General features: G+C 44.9%; 1 protein-coding gene across 2 annotated transcripts in view; it reads right to left on the bottom strand.

Moving 5' to 3' along the window:
* The window catches only part of DOK5 (docking protein 5), a 147091-nt gene that overhangs the window by 41544 nt on the left and 86397 nt on the right, over window positions 1-19150 (bottom strand). For both annotated transcript variants that reach the window (XM_061127540.1, XM_061127539.1), the window contains exons 3-5: window positions 15747-15861; window positions 15545-15664; window positions 12409-12598 (exon numbers count right to left, since the gene is read on the bottom strand). In XM_061127540.1, the coding sequence (XP_060983523.1) occupies window positions 12409-12598; window positions 15545-15664; window positions 15747-15861 (425 nt within the window). The remainder of the gene's footprint in view (window positions 1-12408; window positions 12599-15544; window positions 15665-15746; window positions 15862-19150) is intronic.

The following is a 19150-nucleotide window of genomic DNA, read 5'->3' as shown; positions in this document are numbered from 1 at the left end:
TCCACAGAGCCCCCACTTTGGGAAGCTTTGCAGTTTCAGCTGCTTCTGAGGGGTTATGAACTCCTCTATTTTTCTCCTAACCCACAACCAACCAGTGAGTAACTTTCTTGGGCTTCAGCTTCAATACACTTAAGCCCACTTTCACTCACTGCTACCAGAGTCATCACAGCCACACCGCCCCTTTCCCTGAGCATCACCAGGATGCTCCTCTAACTGGTTTTAGCCAGACAGAGTCTAGTTTTAAAAAAGGAAACCAGACCGTGTCACCACGTTGCTTAACACTCCCTGTGTGGCCGAGAACTTGTCATTAATTAGTCGCTCAATCAGGTCTGACTCTTTGGGACCCCATGGGCTGCAGCATGCCAGGCCTCCCTGTCCTTCCCTATCTCTCAGAGTTTGCTCAAACTCATGTCCAACGCCTCAGTGATGCCATCCAACCATCTCATCCTCTGATGCCCCCTTCTCCTCCTGCCCTGTCTTTCCTAAGTCAAGAATTTAATCTTGTCCAGAAAGAGTTCTGGTCTTTACCATGGGCTCCTGGGAGGTCAGGGGTTTGTCTTGCCTGGGGTTCCTGACCAGGCAAAGAGTAACAATGTGGTTTGGAACGAGCTTTGGGCCACATGGCATCTGTGCATCTGGAGATGGAGATCCCCCACCCGGGCGATCAATGACTCAGTCCATCACGCGAGTGACGGAGGCCCAGCCAAAGCTCTGACTGCCGCAGGTCGGGGCACGTCCCTGGCTGGCCGAGCTCCGTGTGACCGTCACACGCTGAGACGGGGAAGGTGGCACAGGCCTGGCTCCACATCACCCGCCTCCCTGCTCCCCACCACCTGCCCGTCCTCTCCCGGCTGACGTGAGTCTGCATCCGTCTCTGAAATGAACCATGAACTTCACACTCTCAGTGAATGCTGAGTCATCCCAGCAAACAGTTCCACCTTCAGTGGTGCGGGAACCCCTGGACTTGCAGCCGGCTTGGCATCGAGACCGGCCTCGGGGACCGTTTCTTCAGACTGTGCGGCTGCCCAGCTCCGAGTGGCCCCCTATGGCTCCCACGTGATCAGGACCAAAAGCCAGACTCTTGTCCGTGGCCACCGGGCCCCGCAGGGCCTGGCCCTGCCGCGTCTCCGCCTCCGTCATGTGGTGCTTCCCTTCCACCTGTCCCGCTCGGCCCTGCCGGCCGCCTGGCTCAGATCTGCACGCTCCCGCCAGCGCGTCCCCCTCAGCACCGCCTACGTGTGTCAGACTCCTCCCCCGTCAGATTCCACGTGGCTCACTCCCTCGCCCTTTCAGGCCTTCATTCATACGCCACTGACCGAGCAGAGCCAGTGGTCTCGCCCTTCTTAAAACCGTACCCTCCTCGGGCACTTTCCATCACCTTATTTTCCTATGGGGCTTACATATCCTAACATCTATTTTACTTTTTCTTAAAGTTTGCTATTGCCTGTATCTCCTCTCCTCTAGAGGGTACATTTCATAACTGAACAGCAGTTTCATTTATTGCTACATCCACGCTGTCTGGAGGCACACTAGCTCCTAGGGTGCACTCAGGGAGTGTGTGATGGAAGAAGGGATGGTTCATCCTCACTAGCCCTTTACTGGAACCCTGAGGCACTGTCATATACAGAGCGCTCACATACGCTAGTGGGCCAGCACCTGTGACAAAACGGTCTCACCACACAAATGGCCAACAGGTGAAAAATGCCCAACATCACTGCCCATCAGGGAAATCAAACCCACAATGAAATACAGTCTCATACCTGTTAGAATGGCGACTGCAAAAAAGGCCAGAGATGACAAGTGATGGCAAGGATGCAGAGAAAAGGAAATCCTTGTGCACTGTGGGTGGGAATGTAGATTGGTACAGCCACTGTGAAAAATGGTATGGTGCTTCTTCAAAAAATAGAGTTGCCAAAAGACCAGCAATTCCACTTCTGCTATATGTCCAGAGGAAGTAAAATCACTATCTCAAAGAGACGTCAGCACTCCGACGTTCACTGCAGCGTTATTTACAGTAGCTGAGGCATGGAAATAACCTTAGGGTCACTGACGCATGAATGGATAAAGAAAACAACACACCGGACTATTACTGAGTCACAAAAAAGAGAAGAAAATCCTGCCATTCGTGACGTGGATGGACCTTGAGGGCATTATGCTAAGTGAAATAGGTCAGAGAAAGAGTGACAAATACTGTGTGATCTCACTGATATGTGGAATCTTAAAACAGCCAAACACATAGACACTGTGAACAGAAAGGTGGTTGCCAGGGGTTGGGGCAAAGGAAAACAGGAGATGCTGGCCTAAGGGAACAGACTTCCAGCTGGAAGGTAACTCCTGGGGATCTAACGTACAGCGTGGGGACCATTGTGGGAAATATTGTATTGCATACCTGGAAGACAGCAGATCATAAGTGTTCCCACCACAAAAAGGGGTAATCATGTGAGGCTGAAACGGAGCAGGACCATATGGTCCCTGCCCCCCAACCTCCAGCCATGGCCTCTGCCTGCCTTTTGTCTGTGGGAAACTTTAGTCAAAGAATACGTTTAATCAGAAAAGTGAGAAATGCTGAAACAAAGGAAAACAGTCAAAGGAGACTAAACAATAATAATGCAGTCATTAAGCATTGTCAAGGACCTTTAATTCTTCCTCAGGGGCTGTAGATGACATTCTGGGCCATATCCTGTGAGCTGTATTATAGGTTCCAAAACCCCAGGTGGAGAAGTTAACTACAGGATGACCAGACGGTACCCAGGACGTGAGGGGCCACAGTTCAGAGAGTGGGCCACAAATAAACAGGAACAAACGGACCCTGGAACTGAAGATGGACTGTGAGACAGTCAAGATGCTGCTGGTCAGGCCACCGATGGCCAACGAGAAGGTGACCGCGCTGCTCGGCACGCCCACCCCCCAGCGCCGTCTGTAAAAGCTCTCAGCCCTGCGTGTCAGCGGGGGCTGGACAGACGTCCACCACCCTCACTGCCCCCCACAGCTGCCGGCATCTGAAATACAGCAGACTTCCCTTTCCACCAGCCTGGCCTGTTGGCTTTTGAGCTGCAAGCAGCCGGCCCCCACAGGCACACTCTTGGTAACCCGGTGATGAAGGTGTTAAGGAACCTTACCATAGTGATCCTTCTGCAAGACATACATGTATCAAATCACCTTGTACATCTTAGCCTTAAGTGATGTTCTATGTCATTGATGCCTGAATAAAGCTAGATGAATAAATAAATTTTAAAAAATACACCTTAAATTTTTTTAAAGATGGCCACAAGACTGGAGGCATTGATGAGTGCCTAATTTTTTTCCCAAAGATCATAAGAAAGTGACCCTTTCCTTTAGGGATTTCATATGCTAAAACCATAGAAGTTCAGAGGTAAAGGGGACTTGATTAAGCATCTGACGATGGCCTTGTCTGTGTGCTTAGCACAGTGTCTGGCAGAGAACAGACGTGCAATGATGAATGATCTACTAAAGATGATGACTGAAGAGGTTACTTCCTGCGTACAAAGGGGACTGTCCCTTCTGGTTTCACACATGCCTCCACTCGTGGAATACTTAAAACGCATGTCACTTTTATAATTACTTCTTAGATCAATGCTAATGAAGAATGAATGGCCGTATAAGTACAACTATAGCTCCTGTTTGCTTTCAAAAGAAGAATCTCGCTTCTTCTGAGCAAGACTGTGTGGATCAAGCATATTTACGTACTTTGCAACGGCCTACGTGGGCTCCCCTGACAGCTCAGTGGTGAAGAATCCACCAGCCAACGCACCAGATGCGGGTCTGATCCCTGGATCAGGAAGATCCCCTGGGGAAGAAAACGGCGACCCACTCTAGTATTCTTGCCTGGGAGATCCCATGGACAGAGGAGCCTGGAGGGCTACAGTCCCTGGGGTCGCAAAGAGCTGGACATGACTGAGCAACTAAACAGAACAATGACTGTGGGGGAAAAGGATAAGAAACTGTGGCTCTCTGTACAAATATAACAGGGTCCCTTTGCTATGCACCGGAGACTAGCCTAACACTGTAAATCAACTATATCCCAATTAAAAAAATTTAACAGCTCTCTATTCAACATGGTAGGAAACACGGAGTGCATTTTATTTGCTATTTGCTTTCAATCCTTTAGGAAGAAAGAATATATGCTCTATAAAATACTTAGAAGCGAGAGATGACTGAGCAGCTTAGAATCAAGAAGACAAATAGAGAACACCCAAAGACTTATGTTAGAATAATGGTCCTTTTTAACCTGAAACTCATCAATTAGAGGAAGATAAAATTTTCTTCTTCAATGAAATGTTAAATAGTCTCTTAAAACAGACCGTTTTACCAATTATTATTGTTTTTAGAGTGATATACACCAGACACAGATGACTTCTTTTCCAAGACTGTTCAGATGGCTTTACATCCAAAAAAGCCTTTTTCATAAATGTATGCACTCCATTTAAGGAAAAGAATGTGTCTAGGCAATGTCAATTTTCACATATTCTTGGCAAACTTCCAAGTTTCTCTTAAAATGATGTCAAAAGCACAAGACAGACATTCCTCAGCTGGTAGAGAGAGGCGCCCGGGGTGGTAATCATCCACCGTGTCCCGCCACACATGACCTGATCTCCCCCATCCTCGCAGGCGCTGAACCCAGGACGTCCATTTAAATCAGTCAGGAGGTGGGGTGGGGCCTGACGCTGGGCGTGGGAACTGGGCAGCCAGCCGTGAAATTCACAGCGAAACACTGGGCACCTGGCACCATGCTTCACAGTAACGTTCAAAGAACAGTTCCGTGGGGCACGCTACTGCAGTTACAACTTCACGTCAACTGGATCTTCCCGTAAAAAATCAGAGACCCTGCCAGTCTGATCTGCTTCACTGATGTTTCAGGGCTTCCAAGTGGAAAGAAACAAACAGAAGACTAGAAAACACTCAAAAATAAAATAAGCAATGTGTCCCTTCCCCTGCCTCCCACCCTCCCCATAGGCTAATTGTTCTTTATCTCTGGGGGCAATGAGTAGTAATTAACTGTGCAATTGCACTTTATTATCTATTATATATTAACTCTGGATTTCTTAAAAAAAAAAAAAAAAACACAGGTATGGTTAGATTTGCCCACATTGGAAAAGAGAGGGATAAACGGAATCTAGAAGACTCTTAACCACCTTTGGTCATGATACGGAGAGATGAATGATCCTGACTGAAAGTGCCTCACTCAGAATCAGAAGGACAAACAGGAGGTTCCGGAATTAAACTAAGATAATTTACGCACACACGAGTGCTGGCTATGCAGTATGCCTTCCCCTCCTTAGCTCTGCAAGTTCATTAAGAACCAGGCTGTGAAGGTGTTAGCTGCTCAGTCACGTCTGATTCTGTGCAGCCCCGTGGACCGCAGCCCGCCAGGCTCCCCTGTCCATGGGATTTTCCAGGCAAGAACACTGTTGTGCCCCTTCCCTTCTCCAGGGGATCTTCCCGACCCACAGACTGAACCCCAGTCTTCTGCACCGCAGGCAGATTCTTTGCTGTCAAGCCGCCTGGGAAGTCCAAGAACCAGGCTAGAGGGGATGTATGTAACTCATGACTGGTCCACGCCGTTGTATAGCAGAACCCAGCTCAACATCGTAAAGCAGTTATCCTCTGATTAAAAGTGAATTTTACATAATTATTTAAGAGAAAGAACCAGCCCAACCTAGTAGAGCTGTGACACTTAGCCTTCTTAGGGATCTTAGGGTTGGGGAGTAAGAAGACCTGAGTGTGTTTCTGAATCCACGTTTTACTCACTGCTCTGGTGCCTTTGGATCAGTTGCGCAGATGCCCAAGCTTCCTCTTAGGATGAGAATAATAACATCCCCTGGTTTATATGACCAGCAAATGACTTAAATGGTATCGTGCGTATAACACGTTTAATGCAACAACTTTCTTACCGTAGTTAAGTGAAAGTGTTAGTCGCTCAGTCGTAGCCAGCTCTTTGTGACCCCATGGACGGTAGCCGCCAGGCTCCTCTGTCCATGGACTTCTCCAGGCAAGAATACTGGAGTGGGTAGCCTTTCCCTTCTCCAGGGGATCTTCCCAACCCAGGGATCGAACCCAGGTCTCGCACACTGCGGGCAGATTGTTTACCCTTTAAGCCACCAGGGAAGCCCCTTCCTTACAGTAAGGGCTCCGTAAGTATCAGTAACCGTTTCAATGGTTGACATGCCTGCTAGAGCCTGGACCTGACAATTCTTTGTTGTGGGGGGTTGTTCTCTACAGGTTATGCTGTGACAACTAAAAATGTCTCCAGACATTGCCCAGTGTCCTTTGGGGGCAAAATCACCCCCTGGTTGAGAACCACTGTTCTGTGTCTCAGCACCATTATGAGTGATATTGCTAATTATAGTCAAATAGCTGACTTACTTTAATTGCTTTGAGCAATAATTAAATACTCTGTTGGACACATTTTGTTAGGTTTTTTTTTTTAAACTTCACATGTCTTCCAATAGTGTCAGTACCTCCTTCCGGCTTTGCAAGAACCACACCATTCTATCTGTACCCTGCATGCCTTCCACAAAGTCCTCAAAGCAGTTCCTGACACGGAGTCAACCTCTGATAAGAATCTACTTCTCTTCTATTGGCTGATGGTGTGAGAAGATGCCCAGGCTCCTGGAGGACCCACGTGGAGTCAGGGTGAAGCCATCTAGAGGGAGCGGGACTATGAGATACAACCTAGGATCCTCATCTGGCCTCTGGGTCACCCCGAGCCTGAAGCCAGCCGAACTCCCTGCACTGGGCTCTGAGGGTCGGTGAATTTCTCTTCTCTTCACGTCCCTTTGGGTTGATACAATTGCCTCATGCCTGCCAGGAGTTACGCCAGGTGCCCGTCTGTGCACCTCTGCTTAATCTTCAGTCATCTTGTGAGAGACAGAATATCATACTCATTTCACATCACACTTCTCTGATGGAAGTCAGAGAGTCAGCTCATTGACTCAGGGTCCCACAACCAGTATGAGATTAACTCCAATTTCATTTCCTGCAACTCCCAGCCTAGCTTATTACACGCACCCCACTGTCAGCCTTGGTGCCTCAAAATGGGCCATTCAACAGGAACAACACTTAGTTTCAACTTGAACACAGGTTCTGTCCAGACGGAGCAGAATTCTGCCCAAGCTCTTCGGGAAGATTCCCTGTGTCCCAGAGGGGAACACTGTGATGTCTTTCCAGATGCATGCTGGATATGTGAAAACTACCTGCCTAGAGAGACTTAACTCCTGTTCATCTGTCAGTGTAAGACAAGGAGAAAATTATCTTAGTTAATATGAAATTGCCTTGTTTTGAACACATCCAAAAATAGCCAAGGGAAAAAATTACAGCAAGGCAGATAAGAAATCTTCACACTTGGGGGAACATGAATGATCTTATTATTGTGAGCATCTTGATGGTAACTATAAAAATTCATCTAACTTGAGTTTTAGGCAAAATATAAAATGGTAATATCACCTTGCACTTAATACTGTCTCAATCCTGCTAATCCAGTCCTGCTCCAAAAGTTATTATAATAAAATCTCAAAGAGACTATTTAATAGAAGCCCAGCACCTTCTGGGTCATCTATATGCATCGCTGCTTTTACCTACAATCACCCCAAAAGGAAGTTAATTACTTAGATAAACATAAAAGGGAAGTTAAACACTTCGTCCACAGTCAACAGCTAATAAAAAACAGATCAGACTCCATTGCTGGCTTTCAAGACGGAGGATGGGGACTATGAACCAAAGAGTGTGGGCAGCCTCTAGAAGGTGCAGACAGCTGACAAAAAAAAAACAAAAACAGGAAACTCAGTCCTACAACCACATGGAACTGAACTCAGCCCACAACCTGAATGAGGCTCAAAGCAGGTTTATCCCCAGAACCTTGAGAAAATCTTGCTTTTGAGAATCGTAGAGCAAAGAACCAGCTAACCCATGCTGTGCCTAGACTTCTGACCTAATAAACAGCTGTGACGTTTAAGTCAAAAATATATATATACAAATAAATAGCTCCCACTTAGTGTTTACAGAAAAAAGAATAGCGATCAGACCCTAGGGTTTCTCTGACTTCCCAAACCAGGGCCCCTTATGCACACAGCACGCTGTCTGAGGAAGGAGTCGGGTCCTGAGAGCACAGTCCCAGCACTTCTTCTGATCATTCATTCGGTCTCCGGTTTGCCCCACAAGCACGACCACTGAGCAAGAACGCTGTTCAAAACCGACACATATTCCAGGTCCCACAACACCTGAGGCACAACGCCGTGGGGCTAAGCTGTGGGTGTCACAGTATCTGACCACTGGAGGTTTTGGACGAAATGTCCAAAAGGACAGAACACAGAGCGATGAAAGTCACGAACTAAAAAGCGCTTTCATTTTCCAAGTCAGTGTTTACGCCTTGTGGTCAAAGACAATTGGAATATTTTTGAAACTCATGTCTTCAGTATATTTTCACTTTTCCTCCACCACTTCTTGGACCCGAGCTAAGTATTCTCTCCCCGCATCCACAAGGGCCACCTCTGTCCTATTACTTACAAAACATGAACATGCTTACACAAGACACACACGATCACACACACAATAACACAATACCATACACACAACACACACAATAACACAACACACAATAACAAAACACACACACTCACATAATAACACAATACCATACACACAGCACACACACACAACACAACACACACAATCACACAACACACACAATAACACAACACACAATCACACATACACAATAACACAATACCATACACACAACACACACACAATAACACAACACACAATAACAAAACACACACAATCACACAATAACACAATACCATACACACAGCACACACACAACACAACACACACAATCACACAACACACACAATAACACAACAATACATAAAATAACACAACACACAATCACACACACACAATAACACAACACACAATAACAAAACACACACAATCACATAATAACAACAATACCATACACACAGCACACACACACAACACACACAATCACACAACAATACATACAATAACACAACACACAATCACACATACACAATAACACAATACCATACACACAACACACACACAATAACACAACACACAATAACAAAACACACACAATCACACAATAACACAATACCATACACACAGCACACACACAACACAACACACACAATCACACAACACACACAATAACACAACAATACATAAAATAACACAACACACAATCACACACACACAATAACACAACACACAATAACAAAACACACACAATCACATAATAACAACAATACCATACACACAGCACACACACACAACACACACAATCACACAACAATACATACAATAACACAACACACAATCACACATACACAATAACACAATACCATACACACAACACACACACAATAACACAACACACAATAACAAAACACACACAATCACACAATAACACAATACCATACACACAGCACACACACACAACACAACACACACAATCACACAACACACACAATAACACAACACAGAATCACACATACACAATAACACAATACTATACACACAACACACACAACACAACATACACAATACCAAAACACACACAATCACACACACAATAACACAATACCATACACACAGCACACACACACAACACAATAACACACACAATAACACAACAAACAATCACACACACACAATAACACAATACCATACACACAACACACACAACACAACATACACAATAACAAAACACACACAATCACACACATAATAACACAATACCATACACACAGCACACACACACAACACAATAACACACACAATAACACAACACACAATCACACACACACAATAACACAATACCATACACACAACACACACAACACAACATACACAATAACAAAACACACACAATCACACACAATAACACAATACCATACACACAGCACACACACACAACACAATAACACACACAATAACACAACACACACAATAACACAACACACAATCACACACACACAATAACACACACATAATAACACAATACCATACACACAACACAACAACACACACAATAGCACAACACACACACCACAATAACACACATAACACAACACACACATAATAACACACGATAACACAATACCATACACAGAACACACACACACATCACAATAACAGATACAATAACACAACAACACACACAATAACACAACACACACCCCTGCATGCTTACACAATAACACACACACCCTTGCATGTGTGTAAGCAGGTGTGTAATAGCACACATACACACACACCTCCCTGCATGCTTACATGATCACACACACACACACACACACACACACACACACACACCCCTGCTTAAAAATCGCTATGGTTTTCAACCTACCATACTTGGGAGAAATATGTCTTTAAAATAATCTCCTAGTTTCCTAGCAGTTCTGCTATATGTCGACATGAAGCTAAACTTTTGCAAGCTATGAGAATATTAAAAAACCTGGAAGACTCAGATAATTTGAAAAAAGCTTCAAATAGTCATGAGATACTACAAAGGTTTACTGTTTTCAGCCTTTAGAAAATGACAACAAAAGTCATAAACACCCTTTTCCTATTACTATTTCCTATAAATAGAGTGAATCAAAAATGGAAAAATATGAATTTTGGAATAAATGCTGCCAAAAATGGGCCCTTAACATGTTGATCAATGCAGAACTCTCCTGCAAGTCAACAGAAAGGTCTACTTTCCATGACAAAACACCTTTTATATCCATATTTCACTGGTTACAGTTCATGGAGGGAATCCTGGTGGTCCAGTGGTTTAGACCCTTTACTTTAACCACAGGGGGCATGGGTTCAATCCCCGGTTGGGGATCTAAGATCCCACGAGTGGCGAGGCATGACCAAAAATATTAAAATTGATAATAAATGATTTCTGACACCAAAACAGGGAGAAATACCCACCTTCCGAAACAAATTCTTGATTTTCCATCAAGATTTCCCCATAAGGGTAATAAACAAGTGATTCTGACTTAAGGCCACTGCTCTAAAGATTGGAGTTTTATTTGCTGATGAAGAACTTTTGTGTCTCTGAGAGACTCACTGATGTGTTTATATCATTTCCACTTCCAGGTTCTTAAAATGTAAACAGACCAGAGAAGAGCTGCATGGGACAGAAGGCTTTAAGCACTTTCTAGCGTAATTGTAAGAGTACTGATTCGATCATATTTCTGAAAAGCGAATTTTAAGTAATTGGGCTTTGTTTATAGTGAGGTGAGCAGATTAGTGTGAGCGGAGCATTACTGTGACATATTGACATGGAGTGGGGTTTTAGGTGTTTAGAAGTCATGTCATTACTCTTATTATGTCAAGTACCATACTCCTGTGAGGGGAGAACTGTCTAGTTTATAATCCAAAACACAAAACCCTTTTAAAGTCACAAGTTGATTTTTTTCAACTTTAAAATCAGGCCATATACAGAAGAACTTGTATTTCTTAAACTTCAGTCATTTAAAATTCTAAAATATAAAACTTAATCTGCAGAGTTTCCAAAAGAAAAGGCTACATTCTGAGGAAAGAAGAATGACAATAAGATGCTGATTAGACTAACATGTTTGTAGCTAATGATCAACCCACATATTACTGTGCCCCCTTCTCTCTCCAAAATGAACTTCAAAAAGGAAACAGGAAAAGCCTCCAAAGTGCTGATTAGGTATTGCAATAAGCAGGTTGTGAAATCAATCTCTTCATCATATTAGTGTCATTCATTACCTTGTGAGAAAAGTAGATTGAACTTAATAAACTGCAACTTGAAAAATGTCAACGGCCCCTAATGTGATAATCTACCACAGTTAGTGCAGTGAGGAAACATACATGTCCAAAGAGAAGCTTTCCAAAAACCAGGAACTTGGCCTCTGTCCAGCATGACCTCGTAAGAGTACAATTTTAGCACTGCTACCTACTTCAACGTCAGTTTGTGGTATGGGCTCAAACCGTGTAATGAAAATTTCACATCACATTCACGAAACATTAGCCCCCTCCCTGGAAAACAAAGCCATGCTGAATATACAAACAGTGGTTCAGTTGGTAAAGAATCCGCCTGCAATGCAGAAGACACAAGTTCGATCCTTGGGTCCAGAAGGTCCCCTGGAGAAGGAAATGGCAACCCACTCCAGGGTTCTTGCCTGGAGAATCCCATGGACAGAGGAGCCTGGTGGGCTTCAGTCCGTGGGGTCAGAGTCGAACATGACTTAGCGACTACACCACCACCACACCGTTCACAGCATCGTATAGTCACAGGTCCAGGCATCCCCCCAGTGTGCTTCATGCTGGAGCTCGCAGGAAAACCCAGGCCTCACGTGACGTGAGATTCGAGGAAAAACGTAGACAAACAGCCACGAGACTCACCTCCCTGCCTCAAAGGTGAACCAAGCAGCATCTCGCCCATACCGCCGCAGCGCGCTGAGCGGCCAAGAGATGAGCTTGACTCTGGGATTCTGGACGTCCCAAAGGCAGATGTGCTCATATGTAATCTGCAAGGCACATTCGCCATGTACATCTAAGTTAGGAGATGGCATCAAATACACATTGAATCTCTCTGGGAGAAAAACAAAAGGTTAGTCTAAAATCCCCAGGAATAAAACATCACAGATGCTGTAGGAACAAAGAGGCATTTCAAAACAATTCAAGCTCTTATTCTAGGTTTTGGCTGAATATTCAGGACGATAAACCTTTCTCATAAATCAACACTTCCAGAAAATGCTTTTTTAAATGAAGACTACATTAAATAACATATGAAAGATACAGTCTGGTGGTCAGTGTACATGCAACACTATTTACATGAGCAAAGATCATTTTTAGAATATTTTAGCTTGCATAATAAAAATTTTGCATGCCAGTAAGAGCCTCTAACAATGAAACCATTAAAAACAACTTTTTTCCTGCCAAGTACTTGGTAATTACATCCACACTTTTGTGTTCACAAAAGGTGCAGGTGCAAAATCATTGTTGCATGGTTTATTGATATTAAAGTTATATTGATCAATTGATAATTTTCATAACACTATTCTATCTCAAATTATTTAAATAAAACTAGTACTATGCACTTAACTGACCAACAATTTGGAAAAATTTCAATGGATTTGGACTCATTTTAACAAAGAGCTCTCATTAGCCAAATACTGGAAAGAAATATTCATTTGCTTATTTGTGTGACTTAAAATTTCACCATGATTACTCTGAATAAACTATTTGGCTTATTACTGCAACTGAATTTTCATCCCTCCAGATACAGTCATGGTATTTCTGTTACATTTCTACAAAATTCATTAATTTGGGAAGTTACAGAGTCTAAATTTTGAATGAATTATGAACAAAAATATTATTACTATAGCAAACACATTTTTATCTATTTGCCATTACAATAGATTGCCTGCATCTGAGAAGATAGTGGATAATATCACTGGTATTCTAAATGAATAACAAATCAACAGAATTTTCATAGATTTTAGTTAAGTTTAAGAAATAGGAGTGTCAAGATTATGTTTACAAATGTATTAAAGCATCTATTCTGCAAATTTTCTAAGTTATTTCAAACTCCCAATAAGCAAACGTTTGCTGCTTTCTAGTAACTATTATTTTAAAAGTAAACTCTAATGGAGTAAATTTCTACCTGGAGAGTTCTGAAATAAGAAAGACTGTCATCAATAAGCAAAAAGTAAGAGAGTCCATGGGATCGCAGACTCGGACATGACTTAGCATCTGAACAGCAGCAATAACCGAGATCTTTCCCAATTCACTCCCTTGGAAGTTCTGTAATTACCTTGTCCAAGAATAACAGTAACATTGATAAGAGTGACTACTTTAATTACAGTAACTTTAAGTCATACTATTAATCTTGCAAAGTACCTCAGAAGACAGAGCTGAGTTTTGTTATAAACCTTAGTAGTTATATACCAGAGGTATTCTTATTCCTATTTGACAGAACAGGAAACTGAGGCTCAGAAAACTGGTACCAGAAGGGCAATTTCTGACATGCTTAGTCACTCAGACATGTCCGACTCTGCGACCCCATGGACTGTATCCCACCAGGCTCCTCTGTCCTTGGGATTCTCCAGGCAAGAATACTGGAGTGGGTTGCCATTCCCTTCTCCAGAGGATCTTCCTGACCCAGGGATCAAACACGGGTCTCCTGAACTGCAGATGGATTCTTTACCATCTGAGTCAGCAGGGAAGCCCAACTCCTAGGAACAGGCAATTCATGAATTCAGTTTGGGGCACTCTCTGAAATGTGAAAGGCAAGTGCTGATCTGGGCACTCTAAAAAAAATAATCAGAAGCTGTCACGTTTTCCTCTCTGGTTTCAAGAGCATTCTGAGTTAGTGGATTTTGGAGGGAAAAGCCTGGGGCGTGTTTGTGTGACCTTGGTAAATGACTTCACCTCTCTGCAGCTCAATTTCCCAGTCTGTAAAGAGGCTCCTCTGAATCAGCCAGCACGTCTCAGACTTTATCAAAGAGCACGTCCCTGGAGACGGATTATGGCAGACATGGTGCATCTGAAAGAGTCGCCAACTGTAAACGTGTCATGAAGACATAGTTCCGGTTGGGAGGGAGGGCATTTTTCTCATTAACAATTGGACTGTGAACCCATAGAAGGGGTTAGCACAATCCCAGCTCTGTCGTGTTCATAGTCAAGCCAGGTGACGTCCAGCCTCTTCGGCTGTGATATATCCTCGTAGATCAAGTCAACAGGCTAGTGCAGAGCTCTAGGAGTCAGTCTATCCTATTACAAGGCATTTGGAGACAAAGAAATGATTCCTTGCCTCCAAACTCATACTGAAAATCAATATTGAGTTTCACTGAAGTGTTCATGAACATTTTGGTCATCATTATTTATCGTGATATAGTCCCAGGTTGAGTGTTGAGCTCAAAGAGTTGGCTCAAGTGTTTTAGTTGAAAAAAAAAAAAAAATCACAGATTTTAGGTGGGTTTACTCTTGATGAAACATTCAGGAAGTCTGGATTCTATGAAAAACACTGGAAAGTGTTCAATAAAAATTTTAAGTAGAAGAAAAGTAAGACAAAAACCCACTGCACTGTAAAACGTGTAGGCTACAAGTACAGGCCCAGGACTATGGGTCTAGAATCAAACCCTAGTTATTGGACCTGAAGCCAGATCTTTAGCTCTTTCAAGCTTCCTTTTCCTCATCTGTAAATGGAAGGTAACAGTACTTATATCACAGGTTGCTGGGAAAATTCAATGATCTGCTGCACCTTCCAAAGAAAACTGACACAGAAATACAGCAGGTTTCTCATAACTTCCAGCTGATATTATCAATGTAGATACAGTCCTATTCGTCACCAAAAACATATTAAGAAACACACGGAAATGCTAACCTAGGTTTAGGTGAAATAAAAGGTTATTTTTACTTCTTCCTTTATACACTTTTATAACTTCAAAAGTTTTACATCAAGATGTCTTATGTTTCACTATAAAGGGAGAAAAAACAGTTTAAGAAAAGAGAGGAGAGGATTTTCTTTACATACCACTCTGCTCTCTCTCAACTCCAGTGGCCAGTAAGTCAGGCTCTCCGAGGCTAATGTCATTGACCCGCGTCCCCACACACTCCATCTGGAGGACTTTGCACCATTCGTCAGCCTCAAGATCTGCAGAGACGCCAAAGATGAGCGCGGCTGCCCGGCGCCCGCTGGGGAGCAAAGAGCCAAGGCCCCCCCTCCGCCGACAAACCTGATTCGCAAGCAAAGGTCTTGGAGGTGTCATCACTGAAATAAATCCCGACGGCGTGCTTCTTGGTGCTTTTTGGCAGTCGAGCTACGCTCTTCACATTGTTGAGTTCTGTAACCTGAAAGAGGAACCACGGTGAGCTAGAGGACAGAAAGCAAGCTCCCCACGGACACCACCAACCGAGCAGAAGGGAGAAGGCACGTCCCAGGGGAACACAGAGGGGGCCGGCCAGAAAGAAGAGTGTGTCCGGCGATGAGTCATTTCAGGGTCACCTCAGTGCCCTAGCAAGGAAGTTCACAAGTTGCCTCCCCTTGCTAGATTTCTCTGAAGGCTAACAGGTGGCACAGCCTCAGAGCTTCACAATGTAGGTGCTTGTTTTCTATATACACAGTGTGGACTGAGTGTGACCGTTACAGTGTGAATAAGCTGTACGCATACACTTAACCCCCCCCCCCGGGAGTCTCCCCCCGCCACCTGATTGCACCCCCAGGCCATCCCAGAGCACCAAGCTGGGCTCCGGTGCCACACGGCCGGTGCCCACGAGCGCGCTGTTTCCACACGGTGTTGCCCCTCCGTCGGGGCTGCTCTCTGTCCGCCCCAGCCCCCGGTCCTGTTCGGTGTCCACACGTCCACGCTGGAGGCCTGCGTCTCTATTCCTGCCCTGCAGGTAGGTTCATCTGCACCATTTTTCTAGACTCCACACACATGCGTTAATATATTCTTCTCTTTCTGACTCACTTCAGTCTGTATGACAGACTCGAGGTCCATCCACATCTCTCCAGATGACCGGATTTCATCCCTTTTCATGGCTGAGTAACGGACCTTTTCATTTTCTATCCACCCCCGCCAAAGACTCTGCCTTCTCCACAGGGCTCATGACATCGATGGGGACAGATTTTCAAATACCCGATCCCTTCAGAGTACTCCCAGCTCAAACATCTTAAACACACTGACACTGAGGAAGAGCAGGCAGAGGTGGTCCAGTTCATAACTAGATGACCTCGTCCTTTGATAACGAGAGACAAGAGTTGAGATTCTTAAAGGCTGATTTCCTCCTAGCCCCTCCGTGGCTATGGGGCCACTGCTCCAGGGTCAGGGCGCTCTGCACGGCGCCATCTTCTCCTTTCCCCAGCAGTCATTCTCTTCACCTCTCTTTCTTCCACCATCTCACGGTCCCTTCACCTCTCTTAAAAACCATTCCCCTGCCACAAGGGCTGTGGCTTACTGTGTTTCCAGAACGCCCACCCCCACTGAGTTACATCCAGACCCCTGCTGCCTCCAGGGCTGGGATCCCTGGGTCCTGCGGGGGGGAAAGTTGAGGTGGTTCAGGGCAGAGTAAGTCACATCTGACTCTTTAGCCACCCCACGGACTGTAGCCCACCAGGCTCCTCGGTCCATGATTTCCCAGGCAAGAATACTGGAGTGGGTGGCCATTCCCTTCTCCAGGGGATCTTCCCAACCTAGGGATGGAACCTGCCACGGGCCCTGCGTCTCCTGCATTAGCAGGCAGATTCTCTACTACTGACTGAGCCATGAGGCGGAATATTACAAGACAAACAACCTTTCCACACGGACAAGTTTAGCCTGCTCTTAGTCTGTTACACAAAAGACGGTGCCCCTCACCGATCTTCGCCATCAGTAAGGTCGCACCATCTCTCCTGTTACTCTAAACTCGGTGCATGTCTAGCTCAGAAAGCAGGTGAGAAAAGAAATGCCCTCTATTGCCTGCGGCCCAAGCAGTAAAGAACCCACCTGCAGTGTAGGACGCTTGGGTTCGATCCCTGTGTCGGGAAGATCCCTTGGAGAAGGAAATGGCAACCCACTCCAGGGTTCTTGCCTGGTGAACTTCATGAACAGAGCTGAACAGAGCAGCCTGGTGGGCTACAGTCCATGGGGTCACAAAGAGTTGGACACGACTGAGTGACTGAATTTCATCTCGTTTTATGCACATCCTAACCCTATTATTTAATTTCCCTGCCTCTTAACCTCCATTGGCTTTCTGAAGAGGATAATGCAAATTTCTTAGCATGAAACCGAAATATCACAACAGTTGCTATGGACCAAGTGTTTGTGGCCCTACCAAACTCTCACATTGAAATAGCACCTCTAAGGGGATGGCGTTGAGAGCTGGAGCCTTAGGGAGCTGATGAAGTCATGAGAGTGGGGCCCTGTAAGTGGGATTAGTGCTCGTATAAAAGAGGCCCCAGAGATCTCCTCTGTCCTTTCGCCCACGTAAGGACATAGCTAGAAGATGCCTTCTATGAGCCAGAAAGTGAGTTCTCACCAGACACCCAATCTGCCTGTAACTTGACCTTGGACTTCCCAGCCTCTAGAACCGAGAGAAACACATATCTGTTGTTTATAAGCTACCCGGTTTATAGTATTTTTGGCGTATTAATAGCAACCCAAAAGACAACACAGTTTCCCAAAACCTGTGAACTCTTTACTGGCTTAACTCTGCTTATCTCATTCCCCAGCTGCACCAGGTCTCTCAGCATTCACCAGACGCAATCACTTATTTCTTGTTTGAAAGCAGAAGTGTTAGTCACTCAGTCGTGTCCAGCTCTTCGCAACCCCATGGACTGTAGCCCGCCAGGCACCTCCGTCCATGGAATTCTCCGGGCAAGAATACTGGAGTGGGTAGCCATTCCCTTCTCCAGGGGATCTTCCCAAGCCAGGGACTGAACCCAGGTCTTCCGCTTTGTAGGCAGATTCTTGACTGTCTCGTCCACCAGGGACGCCTGTTTATTTCTGTGCCATTACTACCATCTTGCCCCAACTACTGACTAGTCTCTTCACGTCCGTCCTGACTATTCATTCACAGCATCTAGATGATCTTTTTCTTATTATTTAATGTTATCATTTTTAAAACCCTAGTCAGCTTTGGGAAGAAAGCAGCTTTGTGGGAAACCAATATATTTTAGTGAAAAAGTAAAAAGGAGCCTTACCATGAACAGAGGCACTTGGACAGCTGTGGGGAGGGGCGACAGACGATCTTTTTTAAAAACCAAGTCTGATTCCAGGTTCAAGACGGCAGAGTAGAAAAACGTGCACTCACCTCCTCCTGCAAGTGCACCCAAACCACAACTAGCTGTGGCCCAACCACAGACAGGAGGACACTGGAACCCACCGAAAACATTACTCACATCCAAAGACACCGAAAAGCCGCAACGAGATGGTGGGAGGGGTGCAATCACGGTAAAATCAAACCCCATACCTGCCGAGGGGGAGACCCACAACCAGAGCCCAGCAACACCAGAGAAGTTCTCCCTCTGCTGTGAAGGTTCTGAGCCTGGCGATCCGGCATAGCAACTAGGAGTCCTTGAAGGCCAGTGGGATTTGACTGCAGGGTCTCCACAGGGCTGGGGGAAACACGGACGGCGGTTTGGAGGGCACAAACTCAACGT

This window comes from Dama dama, chromosome 23, assembly GCF_033118175.1.
Source record: "Dama dama isolate Ldn47 chromosome 23, ASM3311817v1, whole genome shotgun sequence".
In the NCBI taxonomy this organism is placed as follows: domain Eukaryota; kingdom Metazoa; phylum Chordata; class Mammalia; order Artiodactyla; family Cervidae; genus Dama; species Dama dama.
Note: the sequence above shows the minus strand (reverse complement) of the source record. Positions and strands in the feature narration are given on the sequence as shown.